Source organism: Saccharomyces mikatae, assembly GCF_947241705.1.
Source record: "Saccharomyces mikatae IFO 1815 strain IFO1815 genome assembly, chromosome: 13".
NCBI classification, from domain to species: domain Eukaryota; kingdom Fungi; phylum Ascomycota; class Saccharomycetes; order Saccharomycetales; family Saccharomycetaceae; genus Saccharomyces; species Saccharomyces mikatae.
In genome coordinates this window covers 849,440-870,453 of record NC_079268.1, presented here as the reverse complement: position 1 = coordinate 870,453, position 21,014 = coordinate 849,440, and the positions used below count along the sequence as shown (strand labels likewise).

At 39.2% G+C, this 21,014-nt stretch overlaps 13 protein-coding genes across 13 annotated transcripts; 7 read left to right on the top strand and 6 right to left on the bottom strand.

The window, feature by feature from the left end:
- Positions 1 to 175: 175 nt before the first annotated feature.
- ATM1 (ATP-binding cassette Fe/S cluster precursor transporter ATM1) lies at positions 176 to 2,239 on the top strand (the record flags this gene model as incomplete). Its single annotated transcript, XM_056225028.1, has 1 exon — positions 176 to 2,239. One exon carries the CDS (start codon positions 176 to 178, stop codon positions 2,237 to 2,239), a length of 2,064 nt encoding a protein of 687 aa, XP_056078888.1.
- Positions 2,240 to 2,711: 472 nt separating this feature from the next.
- Positions 2,712 to 4,244, top strand: ADE4 (amidophosphoribosyltransferase; the record flags this gene model as incomplete). Its single annotated transcript, XM_056225027.1, has 1 exon — positions 2,712 to 4,244. The coding sequence occupies one exon, from the start codon at positions 2,712 to 2,714 to the stop codon at positions 4,242 to 4,244; it is 1,533 nt and encodes a 510-aa protein (XP_056078887.1).
- A 206-nt stretch (positions 4,245 to 4,450) lies between these two features.
- On the top strand, positions 4,451 to 5,389 carry DYN3 (dynein light intermediate chain; the record flags this gene model as incomplete). Its single annotated transcript, XM_056225026.1, has 1 exon — positions 4,451 to 5,389. The coding sequence occupies one exon, from the start codon at positions 4,451 to 4,453 to the stop codon at positions 5,387 to 5,389; it is 939 nt and encodes a 312-aa protein (XP_056078886.1).
- Positions 5,390 to 5,495: 106 nt separating this feature from the next.
- LIP1 (sphingosine N-acyltransferase subunit LIP1) lies at positions 5,496 to 5,948 on the bottom strand (the record flags this gene model as incomplete). Its single annotated transcript, XM_056225025.1, has 1 exon — positions 5,496 to 5,948. The coding sequence occupies one exon, from the start codon at positions 5,946 to 5,948 to the stop codon at positions 5,496 to 5,498; it is 453 nt and encodes a 150-aa protein (XP_056078885.1).
- Positions 5,949 to 6,260: 312 nt separating this feature from the next.
- PRC1 (carboxypeptidase C PRC1) lies at positions 6,261 to 7,859 on the bottom strand (the record flags this gene model as incomplete). The annotated part of the gene is made up of 1 exon (XM_056225024.1): positions 6,261 to 7,859. One exon carries the CDS (start codon positions 7,857 to 7,859, stop codon positions 6,261 to 6,263), a length of 1,599 nt encoding a protein of 532 aa, XP_056078884.1.
- A 1,061-nt stretch (positions 7,860 to 8,920) lies between these two features.
- LCB1 (serine C-palmitoyltransferase LCB1) lies at positions 8,921 to 10,597 on the top strand (the record flags this gene model as incomplete). Its single annotated transcript, XM_056225023.1, has 1 exon — positions 8,921 to 10,597. One exon carries the CDS (start codon positions 8,921 to 8,923, stop codon positions 10,595 to 10,597), a length of 1,677 nt encoding a protein of 558 aa, XP_056078883.1.
- Positions 10,598 to 10,925: 328 nt separating this feature from the next.
- On the top strand, positions 10,926 to 11,519 carry GSR1 (Gsr1p; the record flags this gene model as incomplete). Its single annotated transcript, XM_056225022.1, has 1 exon — positions 10,926 to 11,519. One exon carries the CDS (start codon positions 10,926 to 10,928, stop codon positions 11,517 to 11,519), a length of 594 nt encoding a protein of 197 aa, XP_056078882.1.
- Positions 11,520 to 11,689: 170 nt separating this feature from the next.
- JNM1 (Jnm1p) lies at positions 11,690 to 12,826 on the bottom strand (the record flags this gene model as incomplete). The annotated part of the gene is made up of 1 exon (XM_056225021.1): positions 11,690 to 12,826. One exon carries the CDS (start codon positions 12,824 to 12,826, stop codon positions 11,690 to 11,692), a length of 1,137 nt encoding a protein of 378 aa, XP_056078881.1.
- Positions 12,827 to 12,993: 167 nt separating this feature from the next.
- On the top strand, positions 12,994 to 14,388 carry HER2 (glutamyl-tRNA(Gln) amidotransferase subunit HER2; the record flags this gene model as incomplete). Its single annotated transcript, XM_056225020.1, has 1 exon — positions 12,994 to 14,388. One exon carries the CDS (start codon positions 12,994 to 12,996, stop codon positions 14,386 to 14,388), a length of 1,395 nt encoding a protein of 464 aa, XP_056078880.1.
- A 106-nt stretch (positions 14,389 to 14,494) lies between these two features.
- Positions 14,495 to 14,991, bottom strand: GOT1 (Got1p; the record flags this gene model as incomplete). The annotated part of the gene is made up of 2 exons (XM_056225018.1): positions 14,495 to 14,889; positions 14,970 to 14,991. The coding sequence occupies 2 exons, from the start codon at positions 14,989 to 14,991 to the stop codon at positions 14,495 to 14,497; spliced, it is 417 nt and encodes a 138-aa protein (XP_056078879.1).
- A 363-nt stretch (positions 14,992 to 15,354) lies between these two features.
- TDA1 (protein kinase TDA1) lies at positions 15,355 to 17,115 on the bottom strand (the record flags this gene model as incomplete). The annotated part of the gene is made up of 1 exon (XM_056225017.1): positions 15,355 to 17,115. The coding sequence occupies one exon, from the start codon at positions 17,113 to 17,115 to the stop codon at positions 15,355 to 15,357; it is 1,761 nt and encodes a 586-aa protein (XP_056078878.1).
- Positions 17,116 to 18,135: 1,020 nt separating this feature from the next.
- HAS1 (ATP-dependent RNA helicase HAS1) lies at positions 18,136 to 19,653 on the top strand (the record flags this gene model as incomplete). Its single annotated transcript, XM_056225016.1, has 1 exon — positions 18,136 to 19,653. The coding sequence occupies one exon, from the start codon at positions 18,136 to 18,138 to the stop codon at positions 19,651 to 19,653; it is 1,518 nt and encodes a 505-aa protein (XP_056078877.1).
- Positions 19,654 to 19,917: 264 nt separating this feature from the next.
- ABZ2 (aminodeoxychorismate lyase ABZ2) lies at positions 19,918 to 21,012 on the bottom strand (the record flags this gene model as incomplete). The annotated part of the gene is made up of 1 exon (XM_056225015.1): positions 19,918 to 21,012. One exon carries the CDS (start codon positions 21,010 to 21,012, stop codon positions 19,918 to 19,920), a length of 1,095 nt encoding a protein of 364 aa, XP_056078876.1.
- Positions 21,013 to 21,014: the final 2 nt, after the last annotated feature.

The window sequence follows — 21,014 nt, the reverse complement described above, 5'->3', positions numbered from 1 at the left end:
TGAACTACATTTAGTCACGTGGAATTTCACGAAAGAGGACGCGAGGGCTTTCCGATGACTTCCTACATTACTAATCACAAGCATATCAATCTACATGGTAAAAACTACAACTTCGATAGTCACAACAGTGTAACATAGATTAAAGGTTATTTGTAGATCCTGTTCAAACCCACGAATGCTGCTTCTTCCAAAGTCTCCAGCGATTGGGCAAATAATAAGATCGAAACTCGGATCCGGTTTAATACGGAGCCGTTCACCAATTATATTGTCTGTATCAAGGTTATCAACCCAGAGGCCTTTATTATTCAATTCAGTCGGAAATTTATGGAACCAAGCACAAAAGGATCCAAGTCACAAAGAGTCGATTGGGCTTCCCCCCTCAGCTTTAAAGGTGAAAGCCCAGGTAAAAAAGGTCAGCAAGGCCCCAACTCTCTCAGAGTTGAAAATCTTGAAAGATCTTTTTCGTTATATTTGGCCTAAAGAGAACAATAAAGTAAGAGTAAGGGTGTTGGTTGCACTTGGACTGTTGATATCTGCGAAAATTTTAAACGTTCAGGTGCCTTTTTTTTTTAAGCAAACCATTGATTCAATGAATATAGCATGGGACGATCCTACAGTTGCGCTTCCTGCAGCTATTGGATTAACCATTCTCTGCTACGGTGTCGCAAGGTTTGGTTCTGTTTTATTTGGTGAGTTAAGAAACGCTGTTTTTGCTAGGGTAGCGCAAAATGCTATCAGAACCGTATCACTGCAAACTTTCCAGCACCTTATGAAGTTGGATTTGGGTTGGCATTTGAGTAGACAAACTGGTGGTTTAACGAGAGCTATGGATAGAGGTACAAAAGGTATATCTCAAGTCCTAACTGCCATGGTATTTCATATTATTCCGATCAGTTTTGAAATATCTGTAGTTTGTGGGATCTTGACGTATCAATTTGGTGCGTCATTTGCTGCCATAACATTTAGTACAATGCTTTTGTACTCCATGTTCACTATAAAGACAACAGCATGGAGAACGAAATTTAGAAGAGACGCTAACAAGGCCGATAATAAAGCTGCCAGTGTGGCGTTAGACTCTTTGATTAATTTTGAGGCGGTGAAATACTTTAATAATGAGAAATACCTCTCAGATAAGTACAATAGTTCATTGATTAGCTATCGAGACTCTCAAATCAAGGTATCACAATCGCTAGCCTTTTTGAACTCCGGTCAAAACTTGATTTTTACTACTGCCTTAACAGCTATGATGTATATGGGCTGTACTGGTGTTATTGGTGGAAACTTGACAGTAGGTGACTTGGTATTAATCAATCAGTTGGTTTTTCAGCTATCGGTGCCGCTAAATTTCCTGGGTAGTGTTTACAGAGATTTGAAGCAGTCTTTAATTGATATGGAAACTTTGTTCAAGTTAAGGAGAAATGAGGTTAAAATAAAGAATGCAGAACGCCCTTTAATGCTACCAGAACATGTACCTTACGACATTACTTTTGAGAACGTCACGTTTGGGTATCATCCGGATAGAAAGATTTTAAAGAATGCTAGCTTCACTATCCCAGCAGGCTGGAAAACGGCAATAGTTGGGTCATCAGGCAGTGGTAAATCCACAATTTTGAAGTTAGTCTTCAGATTTTATGATCCTGAAAGTGGAAGGATCCTTATAAACGGTCGCGACATCAGGGAATATGACATAAATGCATTAAGAAAGGTGATCGGTGTAGTACCACAAGACACACCACTTTTCAACGACACCATCTGGGAAAATGTGAAATTTGGCCGTATTGACGCAACGGACGAAGAAGTGATGACTGTTGTAGAGAAAGCTCAATTAGCGCCTTTAATAAAAAAACTCCCACAGGGATTTGACACTATCGTAGGCGAGAGAGGGTTGATGATTAGCGGTGGTGAAAAGCAAAGGCTGGCAATCGCAAGGGTACTATTGAAAAATGCAAAGATCATGTTTTTTGATGAGGCCACAAGTGCGTTGGATACACACACAGAGCAAGCCCTATTACGTACTATTAGAAGTAATTTTACGTCTGGTTCGAGAACAAGTGTCTATATCGCACATAGATTGAGGACCATTGCGGATGCGGACAAGATCATTGTCCTTGACAACGGAAGAGTAAGGGAGGAAGGTAAGCATCTTGAACTTTTGGCGACGCCAAATTCGTTGTACCGCGAATTATGGACCATACAAGAAGATCTAGATCATTTAGAAAATGAACTTAAAGACGAATAAGCACTATAAACACTCATTTGTAAGTATTAAAGTATACATAATAAGTTCTTTAGAGAACTTTCAGATATAAAAAGAAAAGTTATAATTGTTCTCCGCGGTTTTTCAATGAACCGATGGATTGACTCTTCCTGGCCGAGAATGGCAGAACAGAGTTAGAACAAAGATGAATAATAAAAATAAATCCTAGAATCATGAATGCGAATGACTGCTCAAGTGGCAAATGGCAAAGGTTGAGGTGTATTTAAAGTTTGCTTACTTATTAATTTACTAATAGATTCACTACTTTTCGGATTTTATTGCCAAGTGAAGGTAATTATTTCTCCTTTTTTTTTTCATTTGGAAAAATTTCAACAGTAACCGTACAGTTCACTTCATTTTTAAGTTATAGTTGGGAAGACTTCGTCTTGAAAGTAGATTTCATTATAACAAGTTAAGCGAAAACAGGAATACAGCAAATAGCAGAGCAGGAAGGATGTGTGGTATTTTAGGTATTGTATTAGCAAACCAAACCACTCCAGTAGCTCCGGAGTTATGTGATGGATGCATTTTTTTACAACACCGTGGACAAGACGCAGCTGGTATAGCCACTTGTGGTTCTCGTGGTAGAATCTATCAATGTAAAGGTAATGGTATGGCTCGTGATGTGTTCACTCAACAGCGTGTTTCTGGTCTTGCCGGTTCCATGGGTATTGCCCACTTGAGATATCCTACTGCCGGTTCTTCGGCTAACTCAGAAGCACAACCATTTTATGTTAATAGTCCTTACGGTATCAACTTGGCACATAACGGTAACCTAGTGAACACTGCGTCGTTAAAGAGATATATGGATGAGGATGTTCATAGACATATTAACACTGACAGTGATTCTGAGTTATTATTAAATATTTTCGCTGCTGAGTTGGAAAAGCACAATAAGTATAGAGTTAACAATGAAGATGTCTTCCATGCTCTAGAAGGTGTTTATCGTTTATGTCGTGGTGGTTATGCTTGTGTCGGTTTACTAGCCGGGTTTGCGCTCTTTGGGTTCAGAGATCCAAATGGTATTAGACCCTTATTATTCGGTGAAAGAGAAAACCCAGACGGCACCAAGGACTACATGTTAGCCTCAGAAAGTGTTGTTTTCAAGGCTCACAATTTTACCAAGTATCGTGATCTAAAGCCTGGTGAAGCAGTTATCATCCCGAAAAACTGTAGTAAAGGTAAACCTGAGTTCAAACAAGTGGTTCCTATAAACTCTTATAGACCTGATTTATTCGAGTATGTGTATTTTGCTAGACCAGATAGTGTCTTGGATGGTATATCAGTTTATCATACAAGACTGGCCATGGGTTCCAAGTTAGCAGAAAATATTTTGAAGCAATTGAAACCAGAAGACATCGATGTTGTTATTCCTGTCCCTGATACTGCAAGAACATGTGCACTAGAATGTGCTAATGTATTAGGGAAGCCTTATAGAGAGGGTTTTGTCAAGAATAGATACGTTGGTAGAACATTCATCATGCCAAATCAAAGAGAAAGGGTTTCATCGGTAAGAAGGAAACTCAACCCAATGGAATCTGAGTTTAAGGGTAAGAAGGTTCTTATAGTGGATGATTCCATTGTTAGGGGCACTACTTCGAAAGAAATTGTTAACATGGCCAAGGAGTCCGGTGCAATAAAGGTTTACTTTGCATCTGCTGCCCCAGCTATTCGTTATAACCATATTTATGGTATTGACTTGACAGATACAAAAAATTTAATTGCTTATAACAGAACCGATGAAGAAGTAGCGGAAGTGATTGGCTGTGAAAGAGTCATTTACCAATCATTGGAAGATTTGATTGACTGCTGTAAAACTGATAAAATAACCAAATTTGAAGACGGTGTCTTTACCGGAAGCTACGTTACTGGTGTTGAAGACGGTTACATACAAGAATTGGAAGAAAAACGTGAATCGATTGCAAACAATTCATCAGATATGAAGGCTGAAGTCGATATCGGATTATATAATTGTGCAGATTATTGATAGACTATTCCGGCATTGTTCAGTTAAGTCCGTAATGTATATTATTTTCTCAAATGTGCCCATTTCAATACATAATTTTGTACTCTTATCAAGATAATATATACGTACGTAGTAACAGAAAAATTGAAAAGCAAAAGAGTAAACAAAGAAAAGCAATTTCTCCAGTTACAATTTTTTTTGAGAAAATAGAAGGGTCGTGTGTCCTGATGAATAATGGTTATGCATGGGACGAGTTATTAGCTCAAAGCAAGTCCGTAATAAATAACAAAGAATCTGAAGGGACAACAGCGGTGATATATTCTCCGTCGAGTAAAACGTTACATCAATTTATAAACACTTGTTTTCCAGAGGGAACCAATTCAATATTAGACACTGATTTGATTAATTATGCCACAATAAATTGGACCAATAATTTGGAACAAAGTTATTGTTCAAATGTGTACACATTAGTCAAAAACACACGTGGTACATTAGATCTCCTGAAGCCTTTTCTACAAGAGCATGCTTCGAAGATTCACTGGCTCATACTATTAGACTGGTCGTTAAATGATCAAAAATTGTGGTTAAATGAACTATCCAGTACATTTAGTGAAATAAAGCAACTGAATGACAACAACGAATTTTCCATATGGTGCTTAAACAGTAATGAAATTATAAATTTACAAAGAAACACCACAGCATGGCAATCAGTACATATCGACTTCATTTTGCAAACGTTAAGATCGTTTTGTTATTTGAATGATAGCTCACTCTTCTACATATGTGAAGACCGTACAGAAGAAGAGGATGAGGAAATAGAGAGAGTTAAGTACCCAGAGGTTCTGAAACATTTTATTGAGGGTAGGGATATGAAGGAATACGTTGAAATGGTTAAGCGTAGCAGAATATCAATACCGAAGGGTTGTGATTCTATTGGTTTAATAAAAACAATAGACGAAAGATTTGAGCCCACTGTTGTGGGAGAGGACCTGTTTTTGGCCCGATATATAGACTTTATTCCGGAAATGGATGAAATAACTGATAACAAGAAAACATGCACTGTTACTGATCTTGATAAACTCTATCCCTTAGATGCTTTCAGGGTAAATATTCAAGAGGAACTAGGCAAAATGTTTACAAAACAAAAGGAAAATTCGAAAATATAGAAACTGAGCGATTTTTTCTTTGTATGTATAAATATAGATTCCATACGCATTTATATATACCAATGGCAAGCTTGCCTTTTATATGTATGTATGTAAAAGAAGGAACTCACATGTGATAAACTGTGGAATCAGCACATAGCTCTTGGACCAATTCAGAGTCTGTGTCATAACCAACATAGGCTACATAGCCAGGTTCACCTTTGTCTTCATGAATTGGGTAGTGAACAGGTGCAACTTCAGGGTTCTCAATAATACAGAACGACAAATGCTCGTCATTTGGTTCGTAATCTCTTGTGATTCTTTTTACGATAGTTTTATACTCGCCTCTTTTGTCACAACTAGGCCCACCACGAGCCCAAAGTTTGATCACTGAGCCAGATTGAGGCTCCTTAATTGGAGTACAGTGAAACCACTCATAATTAATTCTTGTACCGTACTTGAAGTATTCCACAGCAGCGATCAGTAATAATGAAATGAAGCACACACGAAATAGATTGAAAATTTTTGGTTTCGGCTTGGCAGTTGTTTTTGTAGTTATAATAGGGGTAGGTTGTGACATTTTTCTTGCAAATTCGATAGTTGGAGAATCTATTGGTGTTTAGAGTGGAAAAAACAACTCTATTGTTTGTATATCTTTTCCTTTTTTTCAATGGATTCGTTTCTTTGGAATTTGATGAATTCTCTCCCCTTCGGCGTATTGTTAAGGATAATAATACTTAAAAAAGAAAAATTTGATAGTACGAAATAGGATAAATACGGAAACAAAGCCTACATACAGATGGGTAAGGCTACTATATAGAACGTACCTATACATAAACATATATTTCAGTCGTGATTGAAAATAAAAAACTCATTCTTTCAAATATACGCTTTATAAGGAGAAACCGCCATGGATCCATTCATTAACCATACTTAAGGCGTTTTCGGGAACATCGAACGGAACCATGTGACCACCATTGAAAACTCTCAAGTAGGTAAAATGCTTGTAGGATTTGACTTCACCAGCAACTTCGTCCGTGATGGAAGCAGTCCAATTACGGACTTTTTGGCTTGCAAATTCTTCATCGTACTTCCATGGCAAGACATCGGTCCATGCCTTATTGCCTAACCAGTTACAGATGAAATCCTTGTCACCAGCGTAGACCAAAATGGGCAGGTCTTGATTCAAAAGATCCGTTACAGCGGTATGGTAAGGCTTCATCCAGTCACCCGCAAACAAGAAATTCCTGTTGATATCGAAGTTACACGATTCGTAATGGTCAACCTCAGCACCGACAGCTTCCTTAACGTAGTCTTGATTTAGGTAGTCGTCGATATCCTGTAAAGTTGGGTAGCACAAATTGCCGCCTTCACAATCCTTTCTGATGTCGTAAACGTTCCTGCCGGTACGTTGGTAAGGAGCCAATTGGGCATTGTTACAATAAATGGTGGCTGGAACACAAGACCAGACTGACTGGGAGTCGTAGCAGGACTCTATCAAACCCAAACAACGTTCCAAGGAGTCTTCCATAGCGGAACATTCTTCAGAGGGCAAAACAGAAGGTTCGCCACCTTCACCACAGGCCATTGGCTCATAGTAGTTGTACTGGGTCAATGGGTCGGTGAGACCATTACCGATCAAGACGGAGGTCAAGTTAAAGTTTCTGTCCTTGTGAGACAAAATTTCAGAGGCAAAAACGGGAATATAATGGCCAGCATAAGACTCCCCGGCGATGTGGAAATCTTGGCCCTTGTTGACGTATTCAGGGAACTGGTCAAAGAACAGTTCCAAAAAGTTGTAGACGTCCTTACCGGCGGCAACAGTATTGGACACACCTGAGGACCCAGAATACGAGAATCCCACATTGACAGGTTGGTCAAGGAAAATTACTGTGGCATTGCTGTTCCAAGAGTAAGGGTTTCCGATAGGTTTCAGGTCGGGCCCGATGGACGAAGGCCCTAATTCGAAGAACAATCCGGTTAGCGAAGAGCAACCTGGCCCCCCGTTCAACCAAAGAATGACCGGGTCCTTAGCGGGATCGTTTCTACTTTCGAAGCTCCAGAAGAAAAAATGCTTGTCCTCGTCCTCCACGTCTAAGTAACCCGTGTACTGTGTGACGTCTGGGTCGATACCCAGGATTTTAGGGTCCTTGATCTTGTTGACACGAAGCTGATAGTTTTCAATTGCGTCGTTCTTGACCACAAAGTCCCAATCTTTCTTCGTTTTGATTGCTTCCGGGAACTTTGGCTTGGTTGAGGTCTGAAGATTCATTATCTGGTTTGGGTACAGTTCGCTTATCTCAGACCATGCGTCCAATACATTGGAGTCCAACTCCTTCAAGAGATGGTCCAGGTCTAGCTCCAAACCAAACTTTTCTGCAGTTTTCAGCAAAATGTCCTTATCTAGACCCAACGGTCTTTGTAATGAGATGGCCGTGGCGAGCGTCGTGGACAGGCCCAGTCCACATAGTAAGCTGGTGAATGCTTTCATAGCGTGAGTAGTTTATAGGCTGAGTAGAAAGAAAATAACAATTTCTAGTGAGTAATTTCTTTCTCTCTTTCTTTCTCTCTTGTCTTGTTAAGACTGGAAGGAAGAAGTGGAGAAGACATGTTTCGGAGCTTTTTTGTAGCAATTCTTATCTCTTGCTTTTATTAGTGGGCCCCTTCTTTGAGACCCTGCGGGTGATAGAACCCCTGCCTCAATGGTAAACAAGGTTAGCGAGAGTAAGCAATAAGAGGACAACCAACGAAGGCTGTCTGACCAAGAGTACAGGATGGTGAGTATCACCACGGCTAAACAAGAAAACAGAACACAGAAGCGGCGCAAAAAGCCATGAAGTGTGGTCCCTCTTCTGGGAGGGCCAAGCCATGAGTACACTATTTTAAGAAACCGTCTTCCCCTCACTACGAATGCACTAATGCAGTCAAATTTTATGATATTGTGCACAACTTTTGATAATACATTATGCTGTGTATCGGATTCGGAAGAATGTCTTGATGAGTATGCTTGCGACCATCAAGAACATTCAGTATGTAGTACTCCTTTTACCCATAAGAAAGATAATAAGACGAAAAATAACCGCCACATATCCCGTATAAAAATACATACCGCTGTACGAAAATAGGGGTTTGTGCCCTAATGAGTCCCTCCCAGAAGCTAGGGCACATGTCCAAAAAACAACCAAAGCCCTATGTTAATATCTTTATGTACGAGAGACCTATTTTCGCGTTTTTTTTTTTTGAAGGCGCCATAATTTGTTATATTACTTTCTTTTTTTCTTTCCTTCTTGTGTTTTGCCTTTTGCTAACAAATTTTTCACTCACTCTTTTCTTATAGGGGCATTTTGCTACTGTTAACCGTAGTGAACGAATATTCGATTGAGAAGCATAGAAGGAAAGAAAAAGAAAAGGAAGAACAAAGAATCTTTTCAAAACCATCGAGTAGCATAGTATAACAGCGCTCTAACCTTCTGCCTGGCGTTCAATACATAAATTTCAGTCGCGTAGGGTTATTTATCCTTTTTCTCTCCTTCCCATATAAAAGAACACGCAATGGCACACATCCCAGAAGTTCTGCCTAAGTCGATACCGATTCCAGCGTTCATTGTGACTACCTCGTCGTACGTATGGTACTACTTCAATCTGGTGCTAATTCAGATTCCCGGTGGTGAATTCATAGTTTCTTACATAAAGAAATCGCATCACGACGATCCATACAGAACCACGGTCGAGATAGGGCTTATTTTGTACGGGATCATTTATTATTTGTCCAAGCCACAGCAGAAAAAAAGTCTACAGGCACAAAAGCCCAATCTATCCCCCCAAGAGATCGATGCGCTAATTGAGGACTGGGAACCGGAGCCACTGGTCGACCCTTCCGCCACTGATGAGCAATCGTGGAGGGTTGCCACGACACCGGTGACCATGGAAATGCCCATTCAGAATCATATCACTATCACCAGAAACAACTTGAAGGAGAAGTATACCGGCGTTTTCAACTTGGCCTCGAACAACTTCTTGCAATTATCTGCTACAGAGCCCGTGAGAGAAGTGGTGACGACCACCATCAAGAACTACGGTGTGGGCGCCTGTGGGCCCGCCGGGTTCTACGGTAACCAGGACGTTCACTACACATTGGAATATGACCTAGCTCAGTTTTTTGGCACTCAAGGTGCCGTGCTGTACGGGCAAGACTTTTGTGCTGCACCCTCTGTTCTACCTGCTTTCACCAAGCGTGGTGACGTTATCGTGGCAGATGATCAAGTGTCGCTATCAGTGCAGAATGCTTTGCAACTAAGCAGATCCACGGTCTACTACTTCAACCACAACGATATGGATTCGCTAGAAAGTTTGTTGAACGAGTTGACAGAACAAGAAAAAGCTGAGAAACCACCCGCCATTCCGAGAAAATTCATCGTCACCGAAGGTATCTTCCATAACTCAGGTGATCTGGCTCCGCTGCCTGAATTGACCAAGCTGAAAAACAAGTACAAGTTTAGACTGTTTGTGGACGAAACTTTTTCCATTGGTGTTCTTGGTGCTACAGGCCGTGGTTTGTCAGAACACTTCAACATGGATCGTGCCACCGCCATCGACATTACTGTTGGGTCCATGGCCACAGCATTGGGCTCCACGGGTGGGTTTGTGCTCGGTGACAGTGTTATGTGTCTTCACCAGCGCATTGGCTCCAACGCCTACTGTTTTTCTGCCTGTTTGCCCGCATATACTGTCACATCTGTCTCGAAAGTTTTGAAACTGATGGACTCGAACCACGACGCTGTACAGGCGCTGCAAAAACTATCCAAATCTTTGCATGGATTCTTCGCATCAGACGACTCATTGCGTCCATATGTTGTCATCACGTCCTCTCCAGTATCTCCTGTCCTTCATTTGCAACTGACCCCCGCATACAGATCTCGTAAGTTTGGGTACACCTGCGAGCAACTCTTCGAAACTATGTCAGCCTTGCAAAAAAAGTCCCACACAAACAAATACATTGAACCCTACGAAGAAGAGGAAAAATTCCTGCAAGCTATAGTTGATCATGCCCTTATCAATTATAATGTACTCATCACAAGAAATACCATTGTTCTGAAACAGGAGACGCTACCAATCGTCCCTAGCTTGAAAATCTGCTGTAACGCTGCCATGTCCCCAGAGGAACTCAAAGACGCTTGCGAAAGTGTCAAGCAATCCATCGTTGCCTGTTGCCAAGAAACTAATAAATAAAAATAGAAAATTAGTATATGCACACGCATGTATATATAAATATTTATACAATAATACCAATAATCGTAGCACGATCTCTGTGTCAAATTGACGTGGTGCACGGCGCCTAGAATATGTTAAAAATTTTCGGACCCGAAGTGGTCTTTTTTTCTTCGTACCATCGAGGCAAAGCAGCCTGTATTATTTATTTATTTGTTTATCAATTAATAGAAAAGAAAGGAGTGATTTCGTGTCACGTTGTTTCAGGTGTTGATCAGTTTTATCAAGCAAAGCTAGCACTAAAAGCATAGCAAATACCAAACGAAAGTAAACAGCACACTAAGGCAATATGATGCACTTTAGAAAAAAATCTGGTGTTAGTAACACGAGTGATAACGAAGGAGTGAACCGTGCCTCAGATGTGAAGATTTCTGAAGATGACAAGGCAAGGTTAAAGATGCGTACTGCTTCTGTTGCTGATCCTATTCTAGATGCTGTTCAGGAAGCGCAGCCTTTTGAACAAGCAGCCGACACCTTTCACGATAACATGAACAGGCAATCTTATTTTTCCAATGAAGAAGGTCATGTTTTATGTGATGTTTTCGGCCAACCAATCACACAAGCTGATATATCGAATCCAACCAGAGCAAGAGACGAAAGACCTTTGGACACTATAAGAAGCTTCGAGTATGCCGTCTCCGGAGATCCTGTCTGGGCCCAACAGTTAGAGACACCAACCTATGGGTTCCGCGTAAGACCTGATTTTCCCATGTTTGGTGCTGCTGTGACTTATGATGCCAACGGTATGCCTCAACAAGCAGGTGGTGCTTCGAGTCAAATGTATGGTGAACAAGCAGTGTATCAACCACAACAGCACGTACAGACTGAAGAAAAGCAAAAGAAGAAGAAAAAGGGATTCTTTGGTAGAATGAAGAAGAAATAAGCAGCAGATACCCAAGAGACAATTTATTTTTATGATTATTTCTGTTTTTTCTCCTCTCGTATTTTTGGATATTTCATATTATTACTTACTATACATACACATATTTTTCTATTTTTTTGTTACATGGATACAAAAAAATTCACAGTAAAAATTTATTGGTTTTATAAGAACTATTTCTCCATCTCTTGTTTGCTACTTCTCTGTAAAGCTTTGTCTTCGAGAGAGTCGATTTTGCGTCTAATCTCATCCATGTTTTGACGAATTTTTACCTCTTGTTCATCAAATTTCTTATCCAAGTCGTTCAAAGTTTTTATCCATAATCGTTCTTGTTCTCGGACGTTTGTTATTTGTGAATCCAACAATTTTGTAGCTTCGTAGACTTCTACCACTCTGTTGTTCATTTTATTTAGACTTTTCATCCGCTCAGCCAACAACGGCAGCGAATCTTGATACTGTTTGAGCATAGCATATATGCTATTTATTTCTTTTATCTTACTCTCGGGCTTGATAACCTTTTTCACGGTTTCATCTCTCAATCTCAGGTCTCGTTGCATTTTTTTACCTAACAGTGAGTTTTCAAAATCTTCGTTCAGTTCCACCAACCTATCTCTGAATTTTTGCAACTTCCCCCCTTCCTTACCATCGTCTTGTAAAAGTTGAATGTTCCTATATAGCTCATTCACTTTGCTATTAATCGATTTCCTATCTTCTTCGTTCTCCAGAGCATCTGGAGCGCCAACGTAATGTTCCATTTCAGACATTCTCTGATCTAGTTTTTGTAACCTTATCATGGTCGCTGTATCTAGAGTTATATTTGGCAATATCACGGCATCTTGGCCTTTGTTCTTTCCAATGAGCTTCTTTCTCAAGTTACCGAGTCTAATGGATGACTTTATCGCCAACTTTGACTGAAGCTCGCACAGTTCTTTGATTTCGGTTTGTGTTTCAGGAGTTAATTCTTCCACTCTCAATTTCTCTAATTCCTGTCTTATTCTTTCTAGTTTCTGTTGCCGGTTTTCATCCTCTTCATCGCTACTCACCTTCTTTACATCACTAATATCTAGTTGGCTCTGCCTATGTACCTTGAGGAGCAACTGATCTTTTATAGCTCTTCTCAAACTCTCAACATCACGGCTTGGTTCTACGATAAGCTCATCATTTCTTGGAGACGCTTGTTTCCGCTCTTCCTGTTGTTCATCTTCCTTCACTTCATTTTCGAAAACTTCTTGTGATTCTTCTTCATCAATGCAAATCAAACTATCATAGTCCACATTGATGGCTGAATCACTCAAGTCTATGACATTCATTAACCAAACAATTCTTTACCTTTCTCAGATACATGACTTTTATGTACTTTTTTTCGTAATACATAGGCTCCCAGAAAAATAAAAGTATACCTATATATTCATAGTAGCCTTTACTTGTGTTAAGAAGACAAACGTTCAACTGGAACGCAAACTCTACTTATAGAACAATGCCGCTAAAACGGTCCTTAAGAGAATCAGTTGAAAGATTATCCAGCCTACAATCAAAATATAACATATTCACCAGCATCAACCCATCGCCCTATAAAACGAAAAACAAGGAAGGAAAGAACGAAACATTGACAAATTACGTTGTCAGTATTAAGGACAATATAGTTACGAAGGACCTTCCAACTACATGCGGCTCACGTATCCTTGAGAATTTCCGATCCCCATTTGATGCAACAGTAGTAAAATTACTAAAACAAGCAGGTGTGCATATCTTAGGTAAGACTAATTTAGATGAATTTGGAATGGGATCAGGAGGGATTCATTCAATAAAAGGACCTGTGATCAATCCATTATATCCTCAAGAAGACAAGAAGATAATGGGTGGTTCGTCTTCGGGAGCTGCTGCTAGTGTTGCTTGCGATCTCGTAGATTTTGCTCTGGGAACCGACACCGGTGGCTCTGTTAGATTACCAGCGTGCTATGGATCCGTTTTGGGTTTCAAGCCGTCCTATGGACGCTTGTCAAGGTTTGGTGTAATAGCGTATTCTCAATCTTTAGACACTGTTGGCATACTAAGTAAGGAAATAAAGGTCTTACAAAAAGTGTTCAATACTCTGGATAAATACGATAAGAAAGATCCCACTTCCTTGAGCGTGGAACTGCGTGAGCTAATAGAAAAGAATAAGAAAACTAAGAATCACTTAAAAATAGGAATTGTAGAGGAATTCAACCATGAAAGTCTGCCCAAGGAGTTCCACGAATTGTACTTTGCTTTCCTAAAGAAACTGGCAAACTTAGGACATAAAATATATCCTGTGTCCATTCCGTCAGTAAAAAACAGTTTACCCATCTACTATACCCTATCACCAGCCGAAGCAGCATCCAATTTATCAAGGTATGACGGCATCAGATATGGATACAGAGATTCTGAAATTGATATAAAAGACGGTATTTTATTTGCACCCACTAGGTCTGAATTTGGAATAGAAGTTAAGAATAGAATCATTTTGGGTAATTATAATCTCTGTTCAGATGCATTTAAAAACAACTTTATTAAAGCTGAAAGACTACGAGTAGATTTAGTTGATGAGTTTGACAGTATTTTCGAATTTCCGAATGTTTTGACTAATTTTCAAGGAAATCCGGAAGGCTTAGATATACTGCTGGTACCTACATCATCCAAGCTTCCTGAGTCCATAAAGGAGTTTGGAGAAGAGGAAACAAAATCTCCAACTAATTCGTATATCAACGACGTTTTCACAGTCCCCATGTCACTGGCGGGCCTACCGAGTCTCTCAATCCCCCTGAAAGAAAAGACTCCAATTGCTTTGCAGATAGTAGGCCAATATGGTGATGATTCTACAGTATTAGATTTTGTCGAATCGTTATCCTAGACGCATGAGGAAAGTGATAACCATGTAAATATTATTTGTTTTTTAGTTTATACCTATAGAATGTTCAAAAAGATTATCTATGATATGCATACACGAAGATGTACCATTATACTGGCAGAACTCTCACACCGGCTAATTTATCTATTATTGGAGCGACTGTAGGGTGAGAAAGTATGGGACCAATTATTGGCATTGAACTCAAAAATTGAACGATAACGCCGAAAAAATCACCAAACAAGCCTATAATACCCAGTGATTCGATTATGAAGCCAGAAAAAGTCCATTTTAATAATATCAAAAAGGCACCAACTAGGAAGAACAGAGAGCCGCGTCTTTTATTTGGTCTAGTGAAAAAAATATATGTCTTTTGCGAACCGATAATTAAGATTACTCCTATTAAAAACAAAACATTGCCCAAGGCTAATAATGCACGATCAAAGAAAGTAAATATACCAAACAAAAAGAAGAGAAAACCACCAAAAGTGAAGGCCACACCAAATTCTAATGAAACGCAAAAGTTAGTGATAAAGAAATCAAGATTTCTGGGAGAGCAATATGCCTCTAAAATGTTACAAACATACTCTGAGCCTCTGTGAGCCACATTTTACACGATAATGAACAAACTAAATGATTAATGGGTTAGATTGTGCACATATCAAATAGAGAGGGCAAGTTCCTATGCATCGTAACTCATCTTAATTTTGTTTGGATGGGTATTTTTCCAATGTCCGAAAAGAACACGCGGGTAATATTATAAGCGAAATTTAACCATAGTAAGGAAGCAATGTTCAGTAAAACGTGATACTTTTCATTTCCACCTCTACAACAAGTTTCAAGTTTCCTAATTCCCCATTTTTACTTATATAGTACATTTATATTTAATTTTTACCAAAGAATAATTAATCGTAAACTTCATTAAGAATGTCAATCCAGCGATGAGAAAAAAAGGCAAAATGTGGTATCATACTATATATGCATGGTTTCATCACCATCAGAATCATCAACATTCACCTGGAATGAAGCTGTATGTTTTCTTGCAGAATTCTTATCGTTATTGATATCGTTATCGTTGATAGCTGTGGTATCATTACTGCTCATCGAAGCTGTCCGTGGTGTTAGAAGCAAGTCTACCTCATTAACGTATTTCTTTACACTAGTAGAGGAGCCTTGTCTGGATAGATTTTTAGGGGTATCAAAATTTGAGCGGGATTCTGGTGTAGTACTAAAGCAACCATTCATCAAACTATTCTTCGGTGGCTTAGGATCCAAAACGAATGTCGAATTTTTTTTCACAAGTCCAGATTTGGATGATGATAATGAAGTACCATTTTTATTGGCATGAAGATAATCAAATGTACCCGCAGACTTAAGCGATGTCATGGACAGTGTTTTCTTCAGAGTGTCTCTGATTCTATTTAGTGATCGTTCACGAGAGTTAATGGTTCTGTCAACGTAAAGGTCAGGCAAATCCATCTTGCTGCTAAAAGCAGTAGAGGTTTCTGAGGAACCGCCATCCATATTTAAATATGCCAAAGTAGTTGTCTTTCTCGATTTCGACGGAGACCTTAAAGTGTGCATGGACGCCGTAGAAGATACTCTTCTGATTGTCGGGTTAAAGGCGAAGTTCGGTGTGTCCTTCGAGTGTAGAGAATTTGAAGTAGCAAAATAATTCTTGATAAAAGGGTGCTGCTTTAAATTGGTGGCAGAACGCCTAACGGTAGGATCGACGGTAAAACAGCATTGGACAAAATTCCAAAACTGTTCGTATTTGGGGTCATGCATCATCTGTTCATCGACATAATAGTCGCATTTGGAAATACATTCCAGAGTCTCGTCGTCCGTAGTACAATCGAAAGGTGTATAACCGAATGCCATAAAATATGTCAACACACCGAGAGCCCATATATCGACTGGACAGCCATACTTCTCTAATTTGTCAACTTGATCAGGAGTCATGTCACCGACACCTTTACATTTTACGATTTCGGGAGCAATGTATGAGATAGTCCCGACAAACTCTTTTAAAGAGTTTACCTTCGTTGTGTTAAATTCGGCAGCAAGTCCAAAATCGGCGAGAACTAAATCATGTGCCAAAAGATCGTACTTGAAATCTCCATGGTGTTCACCTTGTAGGTTTTTTTCGCTTTCGTTCACCCTTAATCTAAATAAAACATTTTCTGCCTTCAAATCTCTGTGAACAATACCTTGCGAATGTAAAAACTCCAGGACACTTACTAAACAGGCGCAATATGATGTAACTTGAGTCTCGAGGTCCAAAGACTGATTTTCAACGATTTTTTCATACAGGTCACCCTTCTGGCAGAGTTGAGTGATCAGTACAATGTTGTCTGCAGTTTCAAAATAGTCGAAAAGTTGTAAAATATGGTGATGTCCCTCAAATATGTCCAAGGAATGCTCATTCTTCTTTTCCATATCTCTGATTTTCTCGCTTATTAACCTCAATAAGTCGAATTCCCTTTGAATAAGCTGAATTTTGTTTATAACAGTCTTTTTCTTAATAAGCTTCATCGCATACAAATCCCTTGTGTGTATATTCATACATTCTTTCACCACACTGAAATTCCCATCGCCCAATGAGTTATGGTTAGTGACGTATTTGCATTTAAAGGTTTGGGCGTCTTCGTTGCAGCCACTCAGTTGCGGCCAAGGTTTGTCTTCCGACAGGTGCTGCTGTAGCTGGGAGGCAGAAGTACTGGTGGTAGTCATATTCTTAAAGGTGGATTTTTCTTTCACAGCTGTTATAATGTTAATTATGTGAAAACTGTTGGTTGAGTGAGAGAATTATAATAGGCAACTAAAGGAGCAAACAACCAGAAATTAATAAAAAAGAAAGTGTTTAGAGCTAATGAAGAAACTGTCAAGATAAATAGAACGAAGCACCGAACAGGAGAAGTCATCCCCGTTCGACACGTTTCATATGTTTGCCACGTGATAAACCCCCGCCCTCTTTTTCTTTTTTTACAGGAATCCCCTTTCCATTGTAGAAGGTGAGAAAAATACTCTTGAAATGCGGGTAACTCTTTTCTCGGTTTCATTCTGCACGTACTTTTTCTGGGGCCCTGTTGGCACCCCACTCGTGGAAATGACGGAATAACCTGGCACGTGGAGGTTTTTCCGGGGGAGTAGAGGGGGTAAAAAGGAAAAATAAAAAGAAACCGAAAATCGGAATTTGAACAATCGCGTGGGATGAAGGTGAAAGAAGCGCCTGAACCGGGATTGGTTCACTTCGGCGGCTAAAGATAGTACCCTCGATAAAAGTTTGTTAAAACATCAATGATAGCATTATGTGAACTAACATAGTAAGTTTGGAGGATATGAAAGTGGCATTCGCATTAGTTCAGCATGTGCGGGGAGCGAAATAGCAGGCATGATGCAAGGTCAACAGAAAAGTGCATGTAGTCGGTTCATTCAGTTCTTTATTTCTATAAGGAGTCCTTCGTGTATAATTGAAAATCAGTGTCCTCCCGACTTTTAAAAACATTGATTATACCATCAGTTATGGAGTACTGATCACGTGACAAAAGATTATGGTTTACCCGGTTGTGAACCGAGTTTGGTTACCCGAATTGAAAATTTTTTATTTGCTTTCTCTCTTTTTTTTTTTGTTCACTATAGAGCTTTAGCGATGAGATGAGATATTACAGCGTATATACAGCAGTTTAGTATATACTATTGAATGACTTCATAGTTACAATAGTAAGATAAAAGAGTATAATAACTGGAAGTATGGCTACCTCGTCAGAAAAGCGTCCCAGAGACTCCGAATCTTTAGAAGGTCCTTTAGTGGATGAAAAGAACATTAAAAAGCAAACCAATGCCGCACCTGAAGAAGAACAGACTACTTATGTGGAAAAGTTCGAAGAATTAAAGCTATCACAGCCAACACTGAAGGCTATTGAAAAAATGGGTTTCACGACTATGACATCTGTGCAATCTAGGACCATCCCGCCTCTTTTGGCTGGTAGAGATGTTCTTGGAGCTGCCAAAACAGGTTCGGGTAAAACGCTGGCCTTTCTTATCCCTGCAATCGAACTACTGCATTCTTTGAAATTCAAACCAAGAAACGGTACTGGTATCATTGTTATTACGCCTACAAGAGAGTTGGCTCTACAAATTTTTGGTGTAGCAAGAGAGTTAATGGAGTTTCATTCACAGACTTTCGGTATTGTTATTGGTGGTGCCAATAGAAGACAGGAAGCTGAAAAACTGATGAAAGGTGTTAACATGTTGATTGCTACCCCCGGCAGACTGCTGGATCATTTACAAAACACAAAAGGTTTCGTATTCAAGAATTTGAAAGCTTTGATTATCGATGAAGCAGACAGAATTCTCGAAATCGGGTTTGAAGATGAAATGAGGCAAATCATCAAGATTTTACCAAATGAAGATAGGCAATCCATGTTGTTTTCTGCCACACAGACTACCAAGGTTGAGGACTTGGCTAGAATCTCGTTGAGACCGGGCCCTCTTTTCATAAATGTCGTTCCTGAAACCGACAACTCTACCGCAGATGGATTAGAACAAGGTTACGTTGTGTGTGATAGCGATAATAGATTTTTGTTGTTGTTTTCCTTTTTAAAAAGAAACCAAAAGAAGAAAATCATTGTGTTCTTATCATCGTGTAACTCTGTGAAGTACTACGCCGAATTGTTGAACTACATTGATTTACCAGTCCTTGAATTACACGGTAAGCAAAAACAGCAAAAGAGAACAAACACATTTTTTGAGTTTTGTAATGCAGAAAGAGGTATATTGATTTGTACAGATGTTGCAGCCAGAGGTCTAGATATCCCTGCAGTGGACTGGATTATCCAATTTGATCCTCCTGATGACCCCAGAGATTATATTCATAGAGTAGGCAGAACTGCAAGAGGTACCAAGGGTAAAGGTAAATCTTTAATGTTTCTAACTCCTAATGAATTAGGGTTCTTAAGATACCTAAAGGCTTCCAAAGTTCCATTGAATGAGTACGAGTTTCCCACCAATAAAATTGCTAACGTTCAATCACAACTAGAAAAACTAATTAAATCCAATTATTACCTACATCAAACAGCCAAGGATGGTTATAGATCATATTTACAAGCATACGCTTCTCATTCTTTGAAAACTGTCTACCAAATTGATAAGCTAGATTTAGCCAAAGTAGCAAAGTCCTATGGTTTCCCAGTCCCTCCAAAGGTCAATATTACCATTGGTGCCAGCGGAAAAACACCAAACACAAAAAGACGTAAGACTCATAAATAAGTTCAAGAGGTTACTTCTTCTTATTGCTGCCAGTGTGTACATATAATGAACACAAAACTGAAGTATCCATTTCTGTTCTTATCCCTTATCTTTTCTTATCCACCTCTTCATTGTATGTTTTTTAATATTTTTATACGCTGCGCTTTCTGTTTGTTGCTTTACGCACGCTGCCTATATCCATTTTTACTATTTGACTAAGTAAAATCATGATTTGTAAATTATTATAAAAAAAAATAGATAATATATGAGCATCCGTTCTTCTCTTCAATATTTCGTTCTCACTGTTCCCTTTATACATCCCATAACACCATTGAAGAGCAGGACTTCGTCACCAACAGTAACACTTTCAATTTTTATATCTCCCTCTTCAATAAGACTGAGCCGCAACAGATAATGACGCATTGTCCCGCACAAGCATCCAGTTGTTAATTTCGGTGTTACATACTTCTTAGTACCACTAGGGTCTTTCCGAATTACGGCCACGTTTGTTATTGAACCTTCCATCAGTTGTCCAGCCTTGTTGGAGAATAAAATTTCGCATTGAGAGACTGGAGAAAGAGGATCCGAACCTCTCAAGTCATTCATAGCAGCTTGCATGCGGGATCTTGCTCTAGTGTAATGATCTCTTGAAGTAGTTTTAAACCTGGTGAAAGCTGATTCGTTTAACGATTCGGATGAAATAACAACATCCCAATTTACTGAATTATGATACAGAAATCCGTTTAACATTGTTTTGATAAAATAGGTAGATGCATTTTCGCAATCAGTCGTCAATCCAAGTATAGGTTTCATGGGTAATGGCACTGCCTCAATTCTTATATGCCCCGTCTGAGAAACAAGTACTCGCATTTTGTAACATTGCTTTTCGTTGACCATATTTTGGAGTTTTGCATCATATTCTGCTTTCCCTTCTTTGCAGTTAATTAAATTTTCAATTAATAACTGTAATAATTCCTTTAGAGATATGTGGAAGTTAATCTTGAAGTATGATAAAGCTAATCTTATTCTTTGATATTGTTCATCTAATAAAAAAAACCTCTGACAGATGACTTGTAATATGTCTTCTTTGGAGTGGCATATGATAGTTTTGCAAGTCTGCTTCCAAACATCAGGATGTTGAATATTTATGAGAAGGTCAGCATTGAAATTGGCTTTCTTTACTCGTAAATAACCAAGGTAGTCTTCGTTAGTGATCTGCTGTCTACTTTCTTCATCTCTTAAACCTAATCTGGGGTCGGGAGCTTCAAAAATTTCTTTACTTGTCGATGAACAGCGTGCAAAACCAGGATCATACCTGAAAGTAGCCAAAACCTCAAAATTGGGATGAGCAATTAGGTTTATTTTATCAAAACTTTCCATAT